The following is a 22,668-nucleotide window of genomic DNA, read 5'->3' as shown; positions in this document are numbered from 1 at the left end:
CTACTATTCCCAGCACAGGAAATTCACAATTTTGGTTTGTTTTGGTTTTTTTGGTTGTTGTTGGATGGGGCGGGGTTGTTTTTTGGTTTTTTTTTGTTGGTTTTTGTTGTTATTGTTTGCTTCTTGCTGCTTGTATAACAATGGTCTTATTGCATATATCCAGGCAATGCATTAGACAAGACTGAATTCCACTTGGACCTCTTCCCAAATGTTATGAGACAGACAGGAAGACATTAAGAAAATATCCTAATCTTTTTTACAGCGGTAAGTGATTTTACTTACATTTCAAAAATCTACTAAAACACAGGGAATACCATTAGAAGATTAAACTGAAATTATCTTAAATAAAACATTTGGATCGGGGAATTTAAAGTAAGTTTGTCTTGAATAAAGACAAGAAGGGTAGGGGTTGAAATCATTATTTTAATTGCACTGTTCAATGGAATTATCCCAGGGAAAATAATACAGAAATGGAAAAAAGCAAAACCAAATAGCTCAATACTTTCATTGGAATACTATTTTTTCATTCTAGGACTTCCAACTCATATCAGAAGTGATGGTCTCTAGCCAGCTCTTTGAAGGCAAATGGATATTGAAAACCACTTACATCTTGCAGAAACATGTCTCTAATACATATCTCCATTGTTGCTGATGCCAAGCAAAATGCCAGAAAATTTAATTAAAAGCAGAGATTTAAACAAAAGTAGCTTTGTACTGATTCTCAGTGGCCTTATTCTTCTCACTCTTTACAGCTATCAGAGAGGGAAGGTCTGACGTCCTGTAAACTCCAGTCCTCATCCTCCCTTGGCAAGATCTCAGTTCAGAGATGTAACCTTCAAAGCTGAGGTTCCCTTCAGAATCGTCACAGGAGCGTGTCCCAGAGTCCTCCAGCTTGACCCCATCCACATCAATTATCCTGTTCACAGGGAGCTCCATTCCAGGGTTCCCTCTCACACCAGGAGGATTAAAGCTTCTGCTGGCCTTGGCTTTGTGAGAGGTCTGCTCATAGGAGTTTCCTGAAGTCCCTTGTGAATCATTTTTCTTTCTGTTTGCACCTAACAGAAGAATTAAAAACAAAAAAAAACACAAAACAAGAGAATTATGTATCTTCTGGTTTTAGCAGTTTTCAATATTGCAGCCTTCTCTGAGGCCCCAAAGGTAGTCAGCTGGGATATTCATCCACCAAAGAGACTTACTGATGGAAATTTAACTAAACACTGGATCTCAAAGAAAAATGTGAAATACTAATATGTATCTGCCTTAATGCAGCATTTCTCAGAGTTTTTTAAAAGATTCCATTAAAAATAACTAATTAGAATAATTTTGTACACCTCTAGGAAAAAAAATTCTCACAGCAGCAAACCCAAAGGTGGAGGAGAATATAGACCTTCCACTGGGGCAGAATGGGAGATGTTCCTTCGGTTGAACTGGTCTCCAAGACCCTGCTGAGATAGTATTTTTACTTGGCTAGGGCTTAGTTCTCTGGCAGACTAGTAAGGGATTATTTGTAGTTGCAGGTCACTGTCCTAAACTGCAACAGAGCAATTATGGGCCACAGGACAAGAATAAAAGAAACAACTTTGCAGAATCACAGGACGGTTCAGGTTGGAAGGAACCCAGTGGGGCATCTGGTCCCACCCTGCTGAAGCAGGATCATCCCAGAGCACACGGCCCAGGATTGTGTCCAGATGGTTCTGGAATATTTCCAGTGTGAGGGACACCTCACACCCCCTCTGTGCAGTCTGTCCCAGTGCTCAGAACAGTGAAGAAGTTCTTCCTCATATTCAGGTGGAACTTCCTGTGCATCAATTTCTGCTCATTGCCTCTTGTCCTGCTGCTGGCACCCCTGAGCAGAGCCTGACTCCATCCTCTGCCACCCTCCCTGCAGATATTTATAAACATTGCTGAGGTCTCCTCTCAAGGCTGACCAGGCTCAGCTCCCTGATTCTTTCCTCCCAGGAGAGATTCTCCAGACCCTTGACCAACTTAGTAGCTCTTTGCTGGACCTGCTCTAGGAGTTCCTTATCCTGAGGAGCCCAGAACTGGACACAGCACTCCAGATGTGTCCCACCAGGGCTGAGCAGAGGGGCAGGATCCCCTCCCCTGCCCTGCTCCTCCTGACTCACCCCAGGACTCCCTTGTCCCTCTCAGCCACAAGGACACACTGCTGGCCCATGGACACCTTGTGTCCACCAGGCCCCCCAGGCCCCTCTCTGCAGAGCTGCCCCCCAGCAGGTCAGCCCCCAGCCTGGGCTGCTCCATGGCCTTGTTCCACCCCAGAGCAGCACCCTGCATTTGCCCTTGCTGAATTTCAGAAGGTTCCTCTCTGCCCATCTCTCCAGCCTCCTGAGGTCCTTCTGAGGACTGCACAACTCTCTGAGATCTGAGGGCTTTAAGCACTCAAGAAACACCTGAGTTACATCTAAAATCACAGTTGCCAGGATTCAGGCCTATTCACACAAAGTCATCACTCTCCCAAGACAGCTGTAGTTCAAACTCTTGAGCTCCCAAAAGCCAGTTTTGTGTTAGGTGTGACCCTACAAAGTGCAAGGAGCTTCTCAAAGCAAATACACAGAGGCTGATTTGCCTGTGTCAACAGCAGCAAGAAGGGAAGGGTGAAGGAGTTGATTTCAGGATTCACACCACAGTTAGCAACATGGTTTCTGGAACTAAGGCTCCCCCCATGATGATATAAAGAGGGGCAGCATTTTCAGAGACAGAGAACTGCTTTCATTAGATCAAACAGAGAGCCAAGAAAAAAAAAGAGAAACTTTCAAGGCACAAAAGCAGGCCTGAGTAGGGACTCCCATTTTATATTTAATTCCTTTTTTCCATATATCTTCTTATCCATCTTTTAAAAGATACTATCTTATCTGACATTCTCAAAATTTTGTGCTACAGTACATCCAAGTGCCTGACCAGCATGTTTAGCCACACAAATCCCATGAGACTGGTGTGGTTAAATCCCATAGCTGTCTTTCAAATATTTTATTTGTGTTTATTCCATTAAGTGATTGCTACAGTTTTATGCAAGGAAAAGAAATTTCCATGTATAATCACCGTAATCAAGAACTTTTTGATATGGAGAATGGAAGAAATGCAAATGAAAAAGACAAAAAAAGCACTTTCACACACTTTCAATCAAATCACTCCAGGGTCTTCTTGAGGCTTAAAGCTTTCTATTTAAGAAAAATAAGTTTAAATCCTCAGTAGTGCAATGCTTAGTGTTTTAGCTACAGTGAAGCCCCACATGAATAATGTGGGTATTTTGCATCAGTAATACTTGCTGTGTTTTCAGAGGAATTAGATCAAGCTCCAAACAAATCAGCTGAGCAGAGAGAGGCAGAAAGCTCCCAGCCCTGCTAGCCCAGCATGACTGCAGCCTGCTAAAGTGCAGCTAACATTTAATGGGACTGGATTAGACTTTGTGTTTAAATCTCCCTACTGAAACTAAACATTGTCTTAATTTTAACTGCTGCTTGCCTGGCTGGGCTGCAAAATGCTATTTTTCTGTTCTGGAACGTTTATCTTAACATGAGTGCACTGAATTGTTCTCTTGATCTCTTTAATCCACTATTCTACGCCCTTTGAGCAAAACCTGTGACTCTCCTTTCAAGTTGCTTTAAAAGAGCTACAAATTGCTGAAATGCCTACTAATGACAAATTACCACAAATACATGGCATTGACAGAGCATGAGTCACCCAGCTGTCCTAGCACTCAGAATACATCCTCCTATGAAATGTCATGCAAAGGAACATCTTTGATTGAGGTGGAAGGTCTCATATCTGTTGACTTGGACTAGGTTGAAACACTTTCCACAGTCAAAAGACACAGCCTGCATTAACAGGGACAAGAGATGAAAGAGCTGGAAACTCCTGCTGAGGAACACTATGGAAGGTGCAAGTATTGCTAAATTTATTTGGGCGCTAAGCCCTTCTACAGTTAAATAAAAGAAATGCCATTAAGTCTTGGAATTATGGTGTCACTGAGTCAGCACACAAAGCAACTGGGTGTGCAAGCTGCCCAATAGGAGCACAGCAGAAATAAGGTCAATGTTTGCTCTCAGGCTTCACAAGACATAAGCTCATCTGAACAAGAACACATCCACATTATAGACATATTTTTCTATTAATGTCCTTTTTAGGAGCAATCTCTCTGCAGCATCAAATAAATTACTACTAGAGTCAGGGCAGTAAAAGAGAACATCTTGTCTAAAATACCAGTTCAAAAGAATGTGGAATTACTAAGGGAGAATACTGTGAAGATGATTTCACTTTTCCTGTCAGAGTAGAAAATACCTTATCTCATCTTTACCAAACAGGAAGATGATTTCAAGAGTAGCACTACACAGAAAAAATATTTCAATGTAAATTTTTCCTCATTTTTTTTAAGAAAGAGCTTTTATGAAGCAAGGCTATTTATCACAAATAGTAGGCGAGATTTGCCAAATCACCTTGTGTATAAATGTATCCTACAAGTTTTTAAGCAGACTCAAAACTTGCATGAGCTTATAAAGCTCAAGTGGAGCTTTATAATGAGGTTTCAATGAGGTTTGTAACACTCTCACACTGGTCTCCTCCTCATGTTTTCTGAGTAACAAATGCCTGAAGACACTCAGCTGTGCAGGGCACCATCTAAGGTGCAGAGGGCCTTCACAGGGAAAATTTCTCTTCACATATTCTTGACTGTAGTGATGAATACCTCCATGGAGAGCTCTGCAGATGCTTTGCCATGTATGGAGCATGTCAGGAATGTTATTACATTTCCCCAGATCTCATCTCTCAGATGTCCTACCTAACTTCAGTAGAGAAAGACAGACACTGCTTATGGCAGCAGTCACAGAGGTGAATTTCCAGGCTGGAATTCCACGTTCACACCTATTGGTAATCTCCTCCCTTGCTAAGCATTCCACACAGCTCTTGGGAAATTTTCTTGTGCATCTGATCCCGTTGATATGTTCCAGCTGGTTTAAAGATGGGAAGATGCAGGTCATCTTTTGTCCTTAAACCAGAGATCTGCTCTGTCATAGACTCACAGCCAAATGACTGCTTAGAAGGCTTAACTGCACCCATCTGCATTTTCCCAAAGGTGACTACAATCAGGCACTGTTTTGGCTGATCTCCTGCTTTCTGTTACCAATATTTCTCTTTTTGTGATATTTGGATTTTGTGTATTATTCTCAAGCACTCTAAATTAAATATTGTCATCATGGAGAAAGATGTCTTTATATTTATAAAGACAAAGGGAAATCTTCTGTATTAAATAATCCTCCAACTTTAAGATCTAAGCAAAAGATCACAAGGCACTCTCTTCCAGGTAGTTTAGGAATAAGGGAGCATGTGGCCAAATTCCACACAGAGACAAGGTCACAAAAAACCTGGAAATTTCAGGAGCAGCATTAACAGCCAAATGTAAATGAGAGGATCATATAACTCTAAGTCTATTGCAGATGCTTGGGGATTTAAAGGCCTGCTCACAACACCTTGTAATTATATTGTTTCTATACCATAATCAATAAATGCATTTATCTTCAATGTGCTAAATTTTAGTTACGATTTTTAATAAAATCTCTTCCATGTAAATTTAGGGTTTCACTCATCATTCTACCTTTGCTAAAATCCTACTGTTCTTGTCAAAACCATTAACCATTTAGATGGCTCTAAGTTCTACTGAAAGATAACAAGAATATCCTGCTGATTTTCATACCATTGATCCCAGGCATTTGACTTCTAACATCAGAGAGGACCTGATCTCCATTAAAGGGAATGAGCTCCAGATTAATGATTTTGTACTGACTTAGAGCAGATAAAAATCTGTTTGAAGTATTTCATAAAACTTAGAATATAACTGGTGAAAAGAGGCCTGCAGTTTTCAGGGGCAATTCCTGGGACTGGTGATTTACAGACATGTTCCAGCCCCAAATGTAATCAGTCTCCCAGGCAGCAAGGCTCTGGAGTGTGCTGTGACACAGCAGCCTGGGCAGACACTGCTCCAGCCTCTGACTCCATGGAGCCTGTCCCAGGGTGGTACCACACTGCCTGAGAGAGCATTTTCTTACATGAGACTGAAAAAAGGAGCCCTTTGATGGCCACTTCTATAGTGAGTGAATAGATAGTCACTTCTGTTTCAGGGCCCTGGAAATAAATCAATATAAATAACTTCTCCTTAACATGGACGTAATCTGGCAGTTTCACTCTCAGAAAGACACTTATCCCTTTCTGTCCTAAACTGTTAGGAAATGCTACTTCCACATATTAGCCCTCCCACACATGGATTCTTTTAAGTGGTGGATGAATGACTTCACACTGGCTGACATACTGTTACTACTGCAAGAATCTTTTTCTTTTTTTTAAGTTTCTACAGTGATTTATGCTTCTGAGGGGAAAAGGATACTTTACATCAAAGTTTTAGAACACCAGAGGTTAAATTTTCTTTGGCAGTTTCCTTCTTTTTATCTCTTAATTGATACAGCACCAAGGAGAAAGCAGACTTAATAAAAGATTCCTACCTACAGTTTATGCTAAATCTTTGCAAAGGAAATTTGACTTTATATGCTGAATTTCACTTGCATGATGAAACAGCAACTGCAGCATATGCTCAGTGCCTTGAAATCTGACTCAGTAAAATGAAGGCATCAAGCCAGGAAATGGGTTGTGCTACAAAGCAGCAATATTCTACATTAGCAGCTTATTTACCTTTTTTTCTGGGAATTTTGTGAGTACATTTGCAGCATTAAGTTTAGAAATGGGCAGATGGAAATCCTTTCATTGCACTCATCTCCAAAGCATTCACAAGAAGAACAAAGCACCACACATTATTCAGAAAGACAAATTTGGACTTTCACATGGAATAGGGAGCTCACCAGTGGCATACAGATGCAAAAGAGGGAGCACTGTAACCTGTGTTTGCTGAGAGCAGGGACCCTTCATGTGCACAGCTACAACAGCAGCTGAAGGGAACTGCAAACAACATCATTTAAAATCCAGGAGCACTCCACAAATAAATTAAATGAAAAGTTCTGAATTTTGATCCAGGCAGACATGTCTGCCCTCAATAACACTGTCCAATTTGCTCAAACTTTCCATTTCTCTACTGCTAAATCTGAAACAATTTTTAACTACTTTCTAAGCAGTAGATATGATAAAACAACTCTGCAGCAGCCTACACACATTCAGCTCTCAGTGTGATCTTCCAGCATTTATTGTTTTGGTTTTCCATCAGTGTCGGTATCAGCAGGTTTAATTATTGCAGAGTCCTATAATTATTGCAGAGTTGGGAAATAGTGGATTGAATTACTTGAATCCATTTTAATTTAATCTGCCATTCATTAGGTTATTTTTCAATTATGAAAGTCTAAAATGTGGTTTCGCTGGGCTCCTGGTTACATTTTACCAATAATTCAGCAAAGTTCATTTCATCATCCAAATGCTGCCATGGGTTGAAGAGATCTGGGTTTAGCCCATGTGCATTTGGTTCAGAGGGCAGCTGTCATTTTTCTAACATTTCATCCAGCCAGTGATAAAATTTGCAATTCTTGCTAAAATGTCTATCCTGTTGCTTGATCAAAATAAGTTTACATTTCAAATAATCATCCCCCAAGGTCCTCCTTGCTTCCCATTTGTCTACTCTAAACTCCCCTTCTCCTCTGTTTGTTGTGGATCACAGTCATGTATTACATGTAATTCTCCCATTGAATCATGCTCTGATTAAAAGAGAATTAACACATCCCAGCCTTAGTATTTCTGGATTCTCATGGGTACTTCTTTATATTGATCCAGAATCCAATTATCTTCTATAAATTTACACAGAACCAGTAAAGGATGTAAGTTACCACATGAAAACAGCCTTTGTTAAAAATAATTAAAATAATGATTTACATTATTCTTACATATTTTATGTCATAATCACCTCCTTTTCTTGAATTTTTATTAATGTTTTCATTCATGTGGTTATCTTGATTTACACAGAGAACACCACTGGACTGTCTCTAAAATATGCCACATGAATTAAGAGATTATATAAAATATTAGTTACATAAAATATTGTATCATTTATTACAAAAAAAAAGGGTTTTTTTCAAAATTTGAAGATAAACATGTGATTTCTCTTAATGACCTCTTAATCTCCTTAACTACCACAAGTTTTTTTCCACTTGGAATTCATTACCATTAGAATTGAAAAATTTAGTAGCCAAAATAGCAAAAGTCACAGAAATACCACTGATCTCCGTTCTAATTATCTGATCTCTAGTCTTCAGCTGTGGGGTACTGCATCTTTTCTGTGAATAATAAAAAAAGATCAGTTGGGGATTTTTTTTTTTTGGGCTTTGGGAACAATAGCCTATACCAGACTCTGAGAAAGTACCCAGCATTTTATTTCTGCATAATTTATCTTTCACAACAAAAACATCCTAGCCCTGGTACTAACTATTCAATTTCTGAAAGATTTCTTTTCAATAAGAAAGTAAGCAAGTTTATTTTGAGGGTACAAATCTATTTCAGAAAAAAAAAAGCGGTTTCTTAAAAAAAAGCTATATAACTTTAGACTGTCTAAATTAATTCTTTAACTTCCACAGACATTCTACTGAAGCATAATTACAGAGAGTACACCATGCTTTTATTTCCCCTAGCTGGCTCTCTATCTTAACCAATGACATCATATGCTAAAAGGTAGTTTTGAATAAACTTTTCAAGTGCATTGCTGGATCCAGCCTATACCTCTCCTTAAAAAAAAAAGACCTTCATACTTGGTAGACACGTAGACAATTCCACTGACTGTTAACTCCAGTGTCATTTTGAGAATAATTCTCATCCTAGCTGGAAAAAAAAGCCCCAAAAACAACAGGGATTTTTTTAAGAGAAGGAAGATCAATTTGTTGGACTCAGATCTACAGTCCGTACACTTCAATCTGGATTGATGCAAATTGTCCTATCTCAGGTTGAAATGGTATTTAGTGAAACAGCCCAGTTGCTATCATGACAAAATGCCCACCTACTTTGTAGTAGAGGCAAAAACCAACATGAACAACTCAGACCAGTGGAATATTGCAAATAAACAAGTCAGTGCATGGCCTGTGGCTTAATACTCACAGCTCCTGAGGAGACTACAGGTTTGGGAGGCTGCCCTTCCCCATGGGTAACACATGTGCCCAGCCTCTTGGGAAAAACTGGACAGCATTCAAAGTACCCAGACTATACCAGGCAATTGAAAAAAGAAAAATAAAACAAAACAAAAGCCAAGGAGATTAAATCTGCGTTTTAACACTTTCAAAAATGAATGCAATCACACCACACAATAATTATTTCTTCCACAGATGGGACCACCATTATATGCAGAGACATGAAAGAATGTCTTCAGATTACAGAAACATCTGATTTTTAAAGTGGGAAATTTGCCAGAACTAGCAGGCTTATTAAAAATAAAGACATTTTCTTTTGATGAGTAACGCAACTAGAATCAGTAATGATTCTTGTGTTGCTAATTTATTTGCTATTTACTTCATAGCTAAGTATTAATACAGTATAAAAACATTTCACTTATTTCAGAAAGTTAAGAACTGAGCTTGAAAATGTGTTCTCAATAGCTCAGAGTGATGCAAACCTTATTTTGCTGACTTCCATTGTTCATACTTTCCTGTCTAGATCATCAAGTGAAAAAAACCCCAAGTGTTACCCATTAGAGGGATGGACATTGGCCTGGCCTTGCTACACCAGCAAATTGCTCCCTGCAGAACACGAGGGACCCCTTCACTCCTCCCAGTCCTTTTCCCAGCATTTATAAGCCCAAAATGTGCAGGGTAAGCACACACGTCATTTGTCTTTAGGCCAATTTGGAACCAAGACCAGAGACCTCTGCAAATTATGTAGTCATTATTTGTCTTTATATCCCAACATTTTAATTGAATAAACCAATCAGAAATGCAATTTCCATTGATGGGGGTTATGAATGAACAACCATTAAAGCACTTAAAAAAGCAACCATTATTAATGATTTAGTCCTTTGAGATTTCAATTCTTGACTGGAGAGAGTTTTCAGAAGTCTTTATTATAATTATGTACATCATCAAACAGCCTTTCCATGCAAACTCCAATCATGAAAATAGAAAAGTTTTGATTCACCCCACATTTTTTCCATAAAATCACCGTTTTTTAATAGAATACAGTTCCCATTAAATAGTAGTGTGTCGTGAGAAGAGTGTAGAATACAGCTAATATATGCAATAAGACTGTAGCAAAAAAGGAAGGTGTTTTATATATTTTTTTAAAAAATTTTGTTATTCCTTAAAAAAAATCTGTTTTGTCAGAAAGCTAAAAGAAATTTAGATTTTCAGTTTTGCAAAATTAGTTTGATTACTCATTCATGGGTGACTATGACAAAATAATAAGGCACAATCACCACTGAAAGTATAGAACACTAGTTGAAATACATGCTAATTAAAATCCATTTTAAAAAATTAAATTAAATATGGACAGTATTACTTATTTGTTGTGAAAAACTCTGAATAATTTTAGAAGGGGAACTGCTACAGGACTTTCAACTGCTTTATTTTCTTTCATGGAGGCCCACAAATATGTGAGAACACAGTGACTTTTGGAAAAACTGGATTTTCATTCCCCAGAACACAATGAGACCTAGTTAACAGCACGACACGCCTCTCTGCAGAATTATTTTTTTTTCAATTAGGCTTCACAGTGCTGTTATGTAGGACCCATCTCAAAGAGTGAAAAGAGTAGTGTGGTCTCCAGCACCCAACCAACCCCTCATTTCTTACCCAAGTCTACCAAATAAAGAGGTGGTTACTTTGGTTACTGCACATCAAATGAGCTGAGATCTCCAGCTCACTTCTTAAAGACCAGGGAAGAGTTGCTTTAGTTTAAAATAAGAAGGAAAGTAATGAACATAAAGTTTAGCCCAAGAACCCAAAGACAGAAGAAATTCTCCTTTCAGGAGTTCCTGTTATGACTAATTCCAAAGAAATCTCCTGTCTTATCTGCCTTCTGGAGCACATGCCAATGCTATGGATTTCACATGTGACCCATCAGCATCTCAAGACAGCATTTGCCCTTGGATGTCTAAATTATTAATAAATCTAATGTTTGTCAGCTTTGTCTCATGGTAATTGCTTGTTCATATCTATTTATCTGCTTGTCGTAAGAAGGTAATTTCAATCAGAATTCTTAATCCAGGACTGAAAGAATTTTTTAAATAATGAATAAAATGGAAGCTTAAAACCAGTTTGCGTAACTATAGCTAGAATTTATTACTCCTGAGAGAACAAGGATACAAAATACATGTGAAAACTACACAAAGATTTCTACAAAGTAAAAAGTAGAAAGTGGGAAAAGGGAAAGCTACAGCTCAGTGGTTACACAGAAACTTATGGCATGCATTAAAATATTGTAAATTCATGAAGTTTTTTTTAAGTGCAAATGGTTTTTTTTTAACAGTACTCACTGAAAAATATGCAAATTGATACCTATGTTGTACACTTGACATATTATCAGAAAGACACCAACACAAATCTATGCATATATACATCAATATGTCTGAAGTACATTTTGTGGTTCTGTTATCCATAGGCACTGGTTACAAGTCCGTCTAATACTCAGTTTCAGAAATTAAGTGGTAGCGCTAATAGAACATTTCTCAGATACTACTAATAAAGGAATTGGCTTTTAAAATGCCAAGAGGAAGAAATAATCTGCATTGCCATTTATAAGCATCCAACAACCAAAGAAGTATTTACAAATCATCAACCATACAGATAAAGAACAGTATCAAATACTCTGTGTAAAAAGATAAATAATTAAAATGTATATTCCCACATCACAAAGAAATGTGATCATACAAATATGGCACCATATGTTTGTGAAACATCAAAAATAAATGTAGCACATAGATACCTCTTCTTATATTTTACATTAAAATGCACAGTACAATGACTGTAAATGTCAATGTCACGACACCCATTGTCTTCAAATTCCTGTTTCTGGTAATAGCAATTATTAGTAGAGTCCATGTTTATAAAGAAATTCCATACTTCAGCCTTGGGCTAATATTGCTCTGTGATATTGCTAGACCATGAAACTTACATCCTAAAAAAGTTACATATTTTCTTTAAAATTATCTATTAGAAAGCTATTTGATATGTGAATATTCTGGAAGGAAGTGTGATAGATGCAATCTATTTCTCTGTGTAGCAAAGTATGGGTTAAAAAAAATAACATTTTTATTTTTGTCCCAAATATCAAATTTATTAGTGAAATATATCCTAAGTTGAGGCTTATCCATTTTAAATTTTAATCATAAACAATACTGCAATTTTCAATAATTAGGGGTTTTGTTAAAGTACTTAAACTTCCAAATCCTAATCATGTATCTCATTATGAGAAATGGATCAGAAAATCTGGAACAAAACAGTGCTATGGAGCTCAAAATGCTGATATCCTGTTTTGTACTCTGAGGGTGAATGAGATAATTATAGCATGTGGATGTATTTCAAAGGTTTGTCTGCATGTGGCCATTTATGGTTACATGCCAAATCCAAACAAAAGTACATTGTTAAAGGCAACCAGAAGTATTACAGTTAGAACAGACTAAGGCAATTAAAATCTTTTTTCCTACTTTTTTTTGGTTTAAAAAAAAAATAAAAATTAAGGTGCAGAGAGAATTTTCTTTGCTGTTTTAATGGGTGCCAGATACTGATTAACAGTGCCAAGGAGAAGCAGTTTTACACAAAAGGAAAGACTATTAAAATCTAGAAATACCTGAATTGGATCTTTGAAATCCAGATTTTTCCTGATTACCTGCAAAAGGAGTTGGGGGCGGATAGTTGGCTTCCGTGAGTTTACTGATGTCTGACAGTGGCGTTGGTGGTGGCGGTGGTAGCAAAGTGCTGTTAGGGCTGCTAATATCTCCTTCAGCCACAAGAGTCAAGTCTGCCACATTCTCATCATCTACCATCTGAATGCCTTCAGCCTGCAGCTCTCTGGACTGCCTTTTCCACACCGCGGCGTTGCTCTCCTGGGCGTGCGGAATCGGAGACAACGGAGGGCTGAAAGGAACGCCTAAAGTCTTCTGGCTGTGGAGTGCTGCCAAAGCAGACTTATGTTTGTTTTCTGAGTAACCCACTTTCTTTACTGAATTTTCATTAGAGTTTTGCAGGGACTCCTGTTTTCCACTGGGCGATGTACATCCATCACTGCCATCGCTTTTTGAAACTCGCTTGCTGAGGCCTTTAGGACCTGCGGGTGTAGATGAGGATGGTTCTGGTCCAGTGGGTGGTAAACGAAGAAAGTCAGGAAGAATAAGGTCTTCTTTCCTTAGCAGTCCACGTTGGTCATCTGCTCTGTTACTTTGTGCTTTGGATATGAGTTCAAAAAATTCTATTGGGGAAAAACCCAAAATTGACAAGTTTTTGTCAGAAAGTGCAATGCTATTAAAATGTACATTTTCAGCACATTTATTTTCCATGAAGATCTTCAATTCTTTCAATGCTGCCTTGAAATAAGATCCCATGTTAATTAGGAACTTTTTCAATTGCAGCAATGTTCACTAGCATCACTATAATTAAGACCATCAGCATTGCTATTGTAAGAGTTTTGCAGTTTAGAACAGCTGCAATTCACTGAGCCTTGAACACGTCTTCAATTTTACGCGGTTAATAAATCTGTACACACATGCAGGATTTTTTAATTCTTTACACAAAGCAAGGCTCTAGTCTTACAGACAATGGGTGCACGTTTTTATATTCTGGATGGGTTTTACCCATCTTAACTCAAAAATAGCATGCCATTTGAACATTCAAAGATTCAGAATGTTGCAAACTTCCTCATTATATTGACTTTCTCTCAGAGTAATTATATTTTATCACAGTTTCAATTCAATTCATGGCATAGTTTTAAACCAGGATGTTATCATCACAGGGTATGATCAGATGATGATTTAAGTAACCCCATTTTACTTGGAGCTGCAATGAATCAGTAGCTTACAGATAGTCAGTAACCATCCAAGGAGCCATTACCAAAAGCAATGGGGCAGCTTTTTAAAGAGGCTTTAACACAATTAGAAGTGATTTTCTGATCATGTCCCTAATGATATCCAATGGTTTAATATGTTTCTATAAATAATACTCATAATAGATCAACACTGTTCTAAAAAGTTTCAAAACTTGGCAACAAGAAACTTATCAATTGTAAGCCAAGAATTATTCCACTCCTCAAAAAAGAAGCATTGCAACAATAAACAAACTCTTTGGTACAAAACATAGACATATAAAAATATGTAATTCTTAATATAGGGTCTCTGCATGTCCTAATTTTTCAAGAAGAAAGCACTTTAACTACAGAATATTAAAAGATGCTTAAAAAGGCCATCTCCAACAGATTAAATAAAATCAACAGTTCCAACCCAGCTTATAAATACTGTTTGAAGCAAAAGCCATTAAGGAATAAAGCAACAGAACATTAGTATCAGTTTTAACTTAGCATAATATGGAGTCGTACACTTGCACTTGTATGACCTTATTCCTAAATCCTCTACTCATACTTGGCAGGCTTTGCAATGTATTCATAAAAATGACTTTTTAACATGCTTTTTCAAATGCTGTAAAATCTGAATGTAGCCAAGATGGAAGCTTCAAAATGCTTCTTATTGCCAAAGTTTTGCAAAATGGCGGTAGGCATATTAAAACATGCAACATTTCTAAGATGTGTCATACAAAAATGTTTCTGAAATTTCAAAGTTCATAGAACAGTTGTTTGTTTTTGCATTAAAAAACAGTCTACAACATTTGGTATGCATTTTCCAAACTTTGACAAATATCACAAAACTCAAAATAAAATGTGAAAGCCTCGAATTCTGAAGTTTTCAAATTATGTTAATGTTTTACTCAGTCCTAGGAAAAAAAATGAAAGTATTAAAATGTGGAAAACAAGTTAACAAAAGAGTAAGCAACAGAAAATAATTTAAAATGCACTAATATTTTGTAATAACACTTATGTGAAAAAAACATTTTGCAGTAGAAGTTTTAACCATAGCATTTTTTTCAGTTCTAGTCAGTGGACATTTATTCACAGATGAACATTCAAAGGTAAACATTCATTTGCTGTATAAATGTGCATAACCAGGTTTTGGATATGCATATGGAGTAACTTCAGCAGTAAATTTTAGTCTGTTGGTCAAAAATGTCCTTTGAGGTTTGTTTTTCTACATGGGAAAATAGGGAGGAGCGTGTAGGGCTGACAGACAGGTCATCATTTCAGTTCACATCCTAGGGCACAGGGTGTTATGCCAAAATTTCTAGTGCTACATAATTTTTATTTCTCTTTTGCCCATGGACATCTTTCTATAAGAAAGCAAAACAAATTCTCTCATGAGATTTTTTTCCAATGATATCACCAGAACTATTAAGGTGTAAAAAAGGTAAAAATAGGACTCAGGAAATGCAAGATTACCAATAACCTCTTTGCTTATTTCTACTTCTAAACAACTTTTGCTGAATGCAAATTTTTCTGTTGCCCATCACATCTCCTCCACAGTCTGACTGCCCTGCCCTGGCTGTTACAGAGTTCAGCAGAAAACTTACAAAGATTCTTACCTGAGTACATTTGGGTCTACACTACTGTGCAGTGCCTGTCAAACACTTATATAGAGGTGAACAGAAAGCCAAGCTTCTACACAGCTTACAGAGAGTATCAAATGGGATGTTCAACTGCAGTGGAGTAACTAATCCCCTTTTATTCTACAGGAATTAGGTACCCCTCACTTTTGAAAATCCCACTGGACACCTACATCAGTGTTTAGGTATTCTTAAAATTTCAACTTATGAAAACTTGACAACTCAAACACACCAAACAAAAATATAATGGTCATGACTATGATTTTCACAACACAGTATTAAACACGTGGCACCTACACAGACACAAAATTTTTCTAAGACTACTTATGTTAATATGTAAGCTATAAAGTTCACATACCCTCTGCTTCATCCAAATTTATTTTGTGACTTTTTTTTTTCCCAATCTTTGCAATAGAGTCTTCTCTCTTTGACAGCCGGACTTCCCTAGCATTTTTTCCATTTTCGCCTTTCATTTTGATAGAATTAGACTTTCCTAGAGTTCTTCCCTCTCCCTGCATTAGAAGGAAAGTTAAGGTACTACTTATATTCAGGCTCTATCATTGTATACATAATATGGCCTAAAGGAATGAGGAAAGTTATTTTGGAAACACATTTCTCTAACACCACAACAAATGCTTTAGGTTAGTCTTGATTATGGCAAAGAACATTTGCCATAGCAGTTCCCAAAAAAATGTAGAAATAAATATAATATTGTTTACTCTGAAGAATTCACAAGACAGAAATGGCCTTTGAACTACAGAGTAGCTCAATTATTTTCAAACATAGATAAGCCAATGAGACACGAAACAACAAACACAACACAGTGAAAGAGTTAACTGATTCATCATGAAGACAAAGCTCTTCACAAATAAATGCTGTTGACAGTGGAAAACTATCAGACAGATAACAGCTATATTCAATCTAGTTACAGAATTTGGCCGATTCAAAATCATGTGTGAATGCAGCCTTTGATACAGAATTCTAGAAGGAAACAGAAGATGATCTAATGGAGAAAAATCGTTGCAGAAGACTTACAGTAGATCCTTGACTTCTTGAAGATACAGTTGCAGTCTGTTTTACTAACACGCCTCTTTGTTTCTCTGTAAACATTGAACATAAATATATCTTCTGTAACCACCAATTTGTAATTCCCTAAAGAAGCAAGACTTAAGGGACAATGATGGACAAAACAGATTTGTGCTTTGAAATTGCTCCAATATGTATTCAGAAAATAAAGAGTGAGCACAGTTGATAACCCTGATACTTTTCAGTAAAAACCTACCAGAATCTGCCTCCCATTTTCAGATTTTCCTCACACTGGCATTATTTCTAAAGTTAAAATATGCTGAAGTCTGACTTACACACTAAATTTTCAGTTGATTTAGATCAAATAATGATAAAATCTGATCATTCAGTTTGCAATTCTCAACACTATAATTTTAAAAAGAAAAATAAAATCAGCAGAAAAGACCATTGAAAGGCCATGTTGAATTTTTTCCATCCTGTTTCACACATCAAATATTTTGTAGAAACTGCTGTATCCTCCTTGCCATCTTCTAAGTAATCAAAGCCTCCATCAAATTAAATTTGCCTACAGCAAATTTAGCAAAAGAATCATTGTCACCTTTCACTGGTACACTGGCACAGAACCACTGCCAGAATGATCCTCTATGATTTAGGCTTTTACAGATGCTGGCAAGCACACTGGATTTAGGCTTTACTTGTAATCCTTAAATTAATTATGTGTGAAAGTATTTAGATTGAAATTGTTTTTCAAAATAACAATTGGTTCTGTTGGTTAGGAAAATGACAAATCTGATTCTCCTCAATAAATACCTCCATATTTATAATCCCAGTTCTTCGAAGAGGATCTCTGCTCTAAGTCTATTTAATTTAACCATATCTAATTTAGCTTTTGAAAAGAAGTGTTCAATATCTCTAAAAAGGTCTCCTAATGAAACCAAACCTTTACTCGTAAGGCTGCTTACATTAATCCAGAGTGTTAATTGTGCCAAGAGATTGTCAACTGTTTAGCTGATAAATTTTTATTTTTCCAATTATGTTGCCTAGGGTCATGAGTTTTTATCCTTTTTGGTGTTATTTTCAAAAATCATCACTTAAAACTGGAGAAGTAGGCTCTGGTACTTTCTCATGCCTATGAAGGGTATTATGATAGCAGCATATGCAGCTGCTGTACAAACTGCATCTGCTTTCCTTACACAGAATGTTCCTCACTGAATAATTGCCAAATGCACAGAAGATATTTGGCACTTGATTCTCATTATTATTTCTGGGTGCTATGTTCCTAAGTTTGTGGGTGGATCTGTGGCTCAGTGCAAACAAAAAATTCAAATATTACTACTGCAAAATTTCTTACAGCAACAGTAAAACTACCTGCTATCACAGATTACATTAATCTTCAATCTTCAGAAACTGCACTGCTTTTTAGTTTAAAAGAATATATGCTATATATGATAGATATAAATTTAATCACATTTACCTCACCTTCACAGCAACAGGAAAAACTAACCATAGTCAGGGTTTGTAAAACTGATTTGGAAGCACAAACAAAAGCTTTTCTACAAACTTACCTCTACCCTTTGATGGCTCTTTTTCATCTAGAACAACCCGCTGCCCATCCAGATTAGATATAGGGACACCAAGATCAAGGGGTTCCTGCTCACCACTCTAAAGTCGGATCACAGTTTGTATGTAATAGAGAAAAAGCTGTTTTCAGAACAAATTCATGCAGTCTGACATTTTTGAAAGAAAACAAGCAAAGGATTTTTATGCTTCAATCTATCCTTCTACTATTCTAAAAATGGTGTTTAGTAGAATACACCATTCCAGTGGTGTAAAACTACCTTGATTTCAATGAGTGTAACCCTATTCTGTGGGAAGAATGGTATTGGGAAAAAAAGATACATGGAGGAAAAAAATCATCCCATTTGTAAGTGTGCTTAAATACTCTAGCACCATTAGTGTGTATGTTCAGCAAGTCATGTTTTTCAGAGAACACTTTAGATTTTTTTTTATTCTAAATTGATTGTATTTCATTAGTTTTGTAATTTCATTAAATGAAGTTATCTTTATACCAACATGCTTTTCAGTTATCTTAAAAACTTGGACTGGTTCAGCTAAGACAGCTTACATACTAGAAATACCACAAAATTAACTTTACATTCCTAGGTATTCCAGCACAAAAGAAAGGAGAACATGCTAGCCAAGAGTTCAGTAGTAGAGAAGTTGAATCAGTCTGCTTTAACAAAATATTTCTGCAAGGGGATTTGTGGCAACTTTCATGATTCCCAGGACAATGGAAAAAAAGCTTTAATGCAACCAACTTTCCCTGGCTAATAATGGGAGTTGAGCTCTGGAAGAAGCAAGGTTCAGGCTTGCTTATTTTGGATGTTGGGTTTATTATGAAGAGAATATAAAACAGATGTAGACTAAATATTTGAGGTAACTACTACTAAGCTTAATGGTTATAATTACAATGCATTTTATCTCAAAATGTAGCTGCAGATATTTAAATGCCTAATTCTCAGGAGAGGAATCATTCCAGGGACTATCATATGATCTTCTCCAGACAGAAAATATTGCTGCTTGAATTACATCAAAGAATACTTACTAGTCTTGCCACAAGTTCATTAAGATTTAAACCATATTTTGCAACAACAGGCCTTAAGACCTCTGTTACTGGTTTGGTGGGTTTTGCCTTCAGACCAACTGACCGGTTGATAGGAACAAGATCCAGCCTGAAACACAGCAATTGTAACACCAAGTGTGAAATACTCCAGTAAATAAAGTGAATAGAAATATGTCAAATCCAATCTACAGCAAAGTTGTACCAATTTACAGCTAGTAGCTAGCTGGAACTGCAGTAGCATGAATATATGCTAAACTGAAGTGACAAAGAATCTATTATTATTTTTTTATTTCTTTATTACTATATTTAATTTATTATTACTTCTATTTAACACAAATAAAACTTGGACTGTTTCACTTGCCAGAACTGAGTGAAGGCCTGAGCCAGTCTATTTCAGACCAAGGAAAAGCATTCCAAGCACTTCTATATTTACAAGGAGATTTCTCTGACCAGTTTGGTCCAGAGTCCTTCCAAAGTGACTCCATGTCTAAACTATAGCCTTGGATGCAAGAAAAATATTTCTTCTCAGTTCTACAAGACAGACTCACAACTTGTTATGCAATTACATGAGATGGATTTGGACAAATATTTTAATTTTTAAGCAGACTAACACTGTGGAATTCCAGTGCGACTTCTTTGGGTTGGTGCCACCATATGATGAAATATCGGTACAAGAGAAACTTATATACCAAAGGTGAAAAAGTAATTAACTTAGAATTTACAGGCTAGAGACAGCTCTTTTCAGAGCCTATTTTACAATTTTGCATTATTAAAACAGTAAAAGAATAATTAAATACAATTTTTTTTACAAAATTAAACCCAAACAACTTTCATTAGCATCTATGTTCCTGCACAGAGATGTGCCCAGCTTTGGTTTGGTTTTGGCTTTTTTTTTTTTTAATGCTCTTCATCTATGCCCTGAATCCTCCATAAGCCTCATTTGATTGCAATGGTACTACAGTATGAAATCAAGGACAAGCTTATTACTAACAAAACAATCAGAAGAAATGTATATCATCATCATCAGATATTATTATTATCAGTAATTTTTTTCAGTCACAATTAAATATAAAACTCATGTTTTATCTCAGAAAAATTGAATACAAGATGTTAAGTCATGTTGATTTTTCTCTTCCACAAGAAGCCAGAATAACTGAAGCTTTGTCTTTCATATTTTCTTTGAATTCAACAGTTACTAAATTGAAATGATCCATTTTAATCATTAGCTGGTAATTGATACAAAAGTGGCAAACACTGAGGTAACTAAGTATACCCACATAGTATTTCTCCTTTGTCTGAAAATGTTCCAAATATTTGACTATATTTGCTTACATAGTATCTATCCAGAGAATGGAATAATGTAGAACATTTCTACATTTTAATTAACACACAAATAACATATGGTACTGCCTACTTAAAGTTCCTTTTTAACTTGGAGACTCAACAAGCTCACACCTAATAAAAGACTGCTCAATCTCAATCTAAAAATTGAATATGCCATACAGTATTTATTAACCTGAAGTACCTTTAAATAGAAACTAGCCCAGCTTCCTAAGGAAAAGTAATATAGAGCCAAAATAAGGAATGCCTCACAAATTAAACTTCATTCACTTCAAAAGTCCAGGTCAGTAATGTAATACATTTTGCTTCAATACTTTTTCCTGAAATAATTATTTCAGGAGTTTTCATAGCATTAGTTTGGATTCATTTTGGAAAAAATTACAAATGTTATTTTGAAAAGAACACACACTACCAAATATATTACATAAAACTAAATATATCATGTACTGCATTATATTATATCCATACTAATAATTTAACATTGACATGTTTAAGATTCAGGGTTCATCAGAGGATTTTTATTTATATAATTGGTTTTACTGCAATTTTCTAGATGGGCATATACAGATATAACTGATGGGAACAGGTCATGAATAAATCTACCCATTTAATTTTAAGACCAGGAGACTCCCAGTTCAATTTCCACATCTTTCTTGTGGCTACTCCAACCTACTAAGCATGTCTTTATGATGTGGAAGGTCCCTCTGGACCCACAGATCTGTCCAATGCTTTCAGAGCTGCCTCAGCTTGAGCATTTTGACACCACAATAATATTTAAATGTCCCTAAACTGGAACACTGGCATCAAAATCCCACTTGTATCCTCAGAGCAATGCAGAAAGCCCCCTCCTGCAGCTGCACAGCCTCCTGTTTCACTGCACAGGGAACTGGCAACATCTCCTTTACTGCACTTACAAAAAGCAAACTGGGAAACAGGGAGGGCCAGAGGAAGGCTTTATTTTTGACTCTTACCTAAATAAAGTGCGTTTTTCCAAGCGCAGGTCCCGAGACTCCAGGATGCTGCTGTCCTGGTGCAACACCAGGGGCTGCAGAACACATCAGGGATAAAAGAACACAGAGCAAATTAATTTTAAACTATGTAAAAAAGAGCAGCTGTGTTGTTAATTTTTTTTTAAGGTAACTCAGAATATTATTAATATAGGCTGTACTCATTCTAGTGACTGTTCCTTTACAATATGGATTAAAGCATGTTTTCTTTTGGCTAGGTGTGAAACAATGACCAAAATTCAATTTCCACTGGAGTCAGCAGGTATTCAGGAACTTGGTTGTTAAAACAAACCTAGATTCTTCAACTTATATAAATAACACAGAATAATGCATTAGAAAAGACAGCCAGCAAACAGTCTTTGAAAGCTTTAAAAGAAAAAGCCCATAACTATGAACATTCATTGATTTTTGTCATTGTAATCATCTAGACAGATCAAAAGCATGAATTTAAGAGAATAAATACTTCATGTCCACAACTTCTCTTTGAATTGGAGAATATTTCTGTTGACTAAGAGCCATCACACACATACTGCATCATCCCCACAGATTGCTGTCTTGGAAATTTTCCTCAATATTAAAACCTGTACCTCATTTCTACATTAATGCATCTCATTCATCTTTGAGCAACTGAATGTCACTATGTTTTAGGGCTTTAATGCAGTAGCATCTACTACCAGACATTTGTTTTCTTTGTGGATAATTCAATTCTCCTTCAATTAACCAGCACTGCCAATGTAAAGCTATGGGCAGAACCAGGACATGCGTGTCAGTATGGAGAGAAAAGAATTCCTTATTTGTAAAATGGGGAGGAAAATGCTTCCAAAAAAGCCCAGGAATATGCAGTACCTTATCACCTCCAACTAGGAACAGGTCCACTGCAGCTATGTTGATGCCATGTTTCTCACAGACCCCAGAGAGCACCTCCTTGATGGAGAACCCTGACTTCACAGCCATTTTGCTGGATGAGCCATCCGGAAGGTTTACACAGCAGTACTTGGGGGATTTGTCTTTATCTGGCACAAATGCAGGCAATCTTGAGGTTTCAGACTTG

At 36.7% G+C, this 22,668-nt stretch overlaps 1 protein-coding gene across 7 annotated transcripts in view; it reads right to left on the bottom strand.

The window, feature by feature from the left end:
• Window positions 1-402: 402 nt before the first annotated feature.
• Window positions 403-22,668, bottom strand: part of RGS12 (regulator of G protein signaling 12) — an 85,780-nt gene continuing 63,514 nt past the window's right edge. For 3 of the 7 annotated variants that reach the window (XM_071447437.1, XM_071447442.1, XM_071447441.1), the window contains 7 exons: window positions 22,464-22,664; window positions 21,582-21,655; window positions 19,252-19,378; window positions 18,212-18,308; window positions 16,656-16,720; window positions 15,979-16,132; window positions 11,237-13,386 (listed from right to left, as the gene is read on the bottom strand). In XM_071447437.1, the coding sequence (XP_071303538.1) occupies window positions 12,752-13,386; window positions 15,979-16,132; window positions 16,656-16,720; window positions 18,212-18,308; window positions 19,252-19,378; window positions 21,582-21,655; window positions 22,464-22,664 (1,353 nt within the window). In that variant the 3' untranslated portion in view covers window positions 11,237-12,751. Of the gene's footprint in view, window positions 1,056-11,236; window positions 13,387-13,524; window positions 14,898-15,978; window positions 16,133-16,655; window positions 16,721-18,211; window positions 18,309-19,251; window positions 19,379-21,581; window positions 21,656-22,463; window positions 22,665-22,668 lie in introns of those variants that run through there. The other 4 variants (XM_071447443.1, XM_071447438.1, XM_071447439.1 and 1 more) reach the window with 4 other exon arrangements.

Source organism: Agelaius tricolor, unplaced genomic scaffold (assembly GCF_023055355.1).
Source record: "Agelaius tricolor isolate 1412-34295 unplaced genomic scaffold, bAgeTri1.0.p SCAF_24, whole genome shotgun sequence".
Taxonomy (NCBI): domain Eukaryota; kingdom Metazoa; phylum Chordata; class Aves; order Passeriformes; family Icteridae; genus Agelaius; species Agelaius tricolor.
The sequence above is the reverse complement of the archived record's forward strand: the minus strand, read 5'-3'. Positions and strand labels throughout refer to the sequence as shown.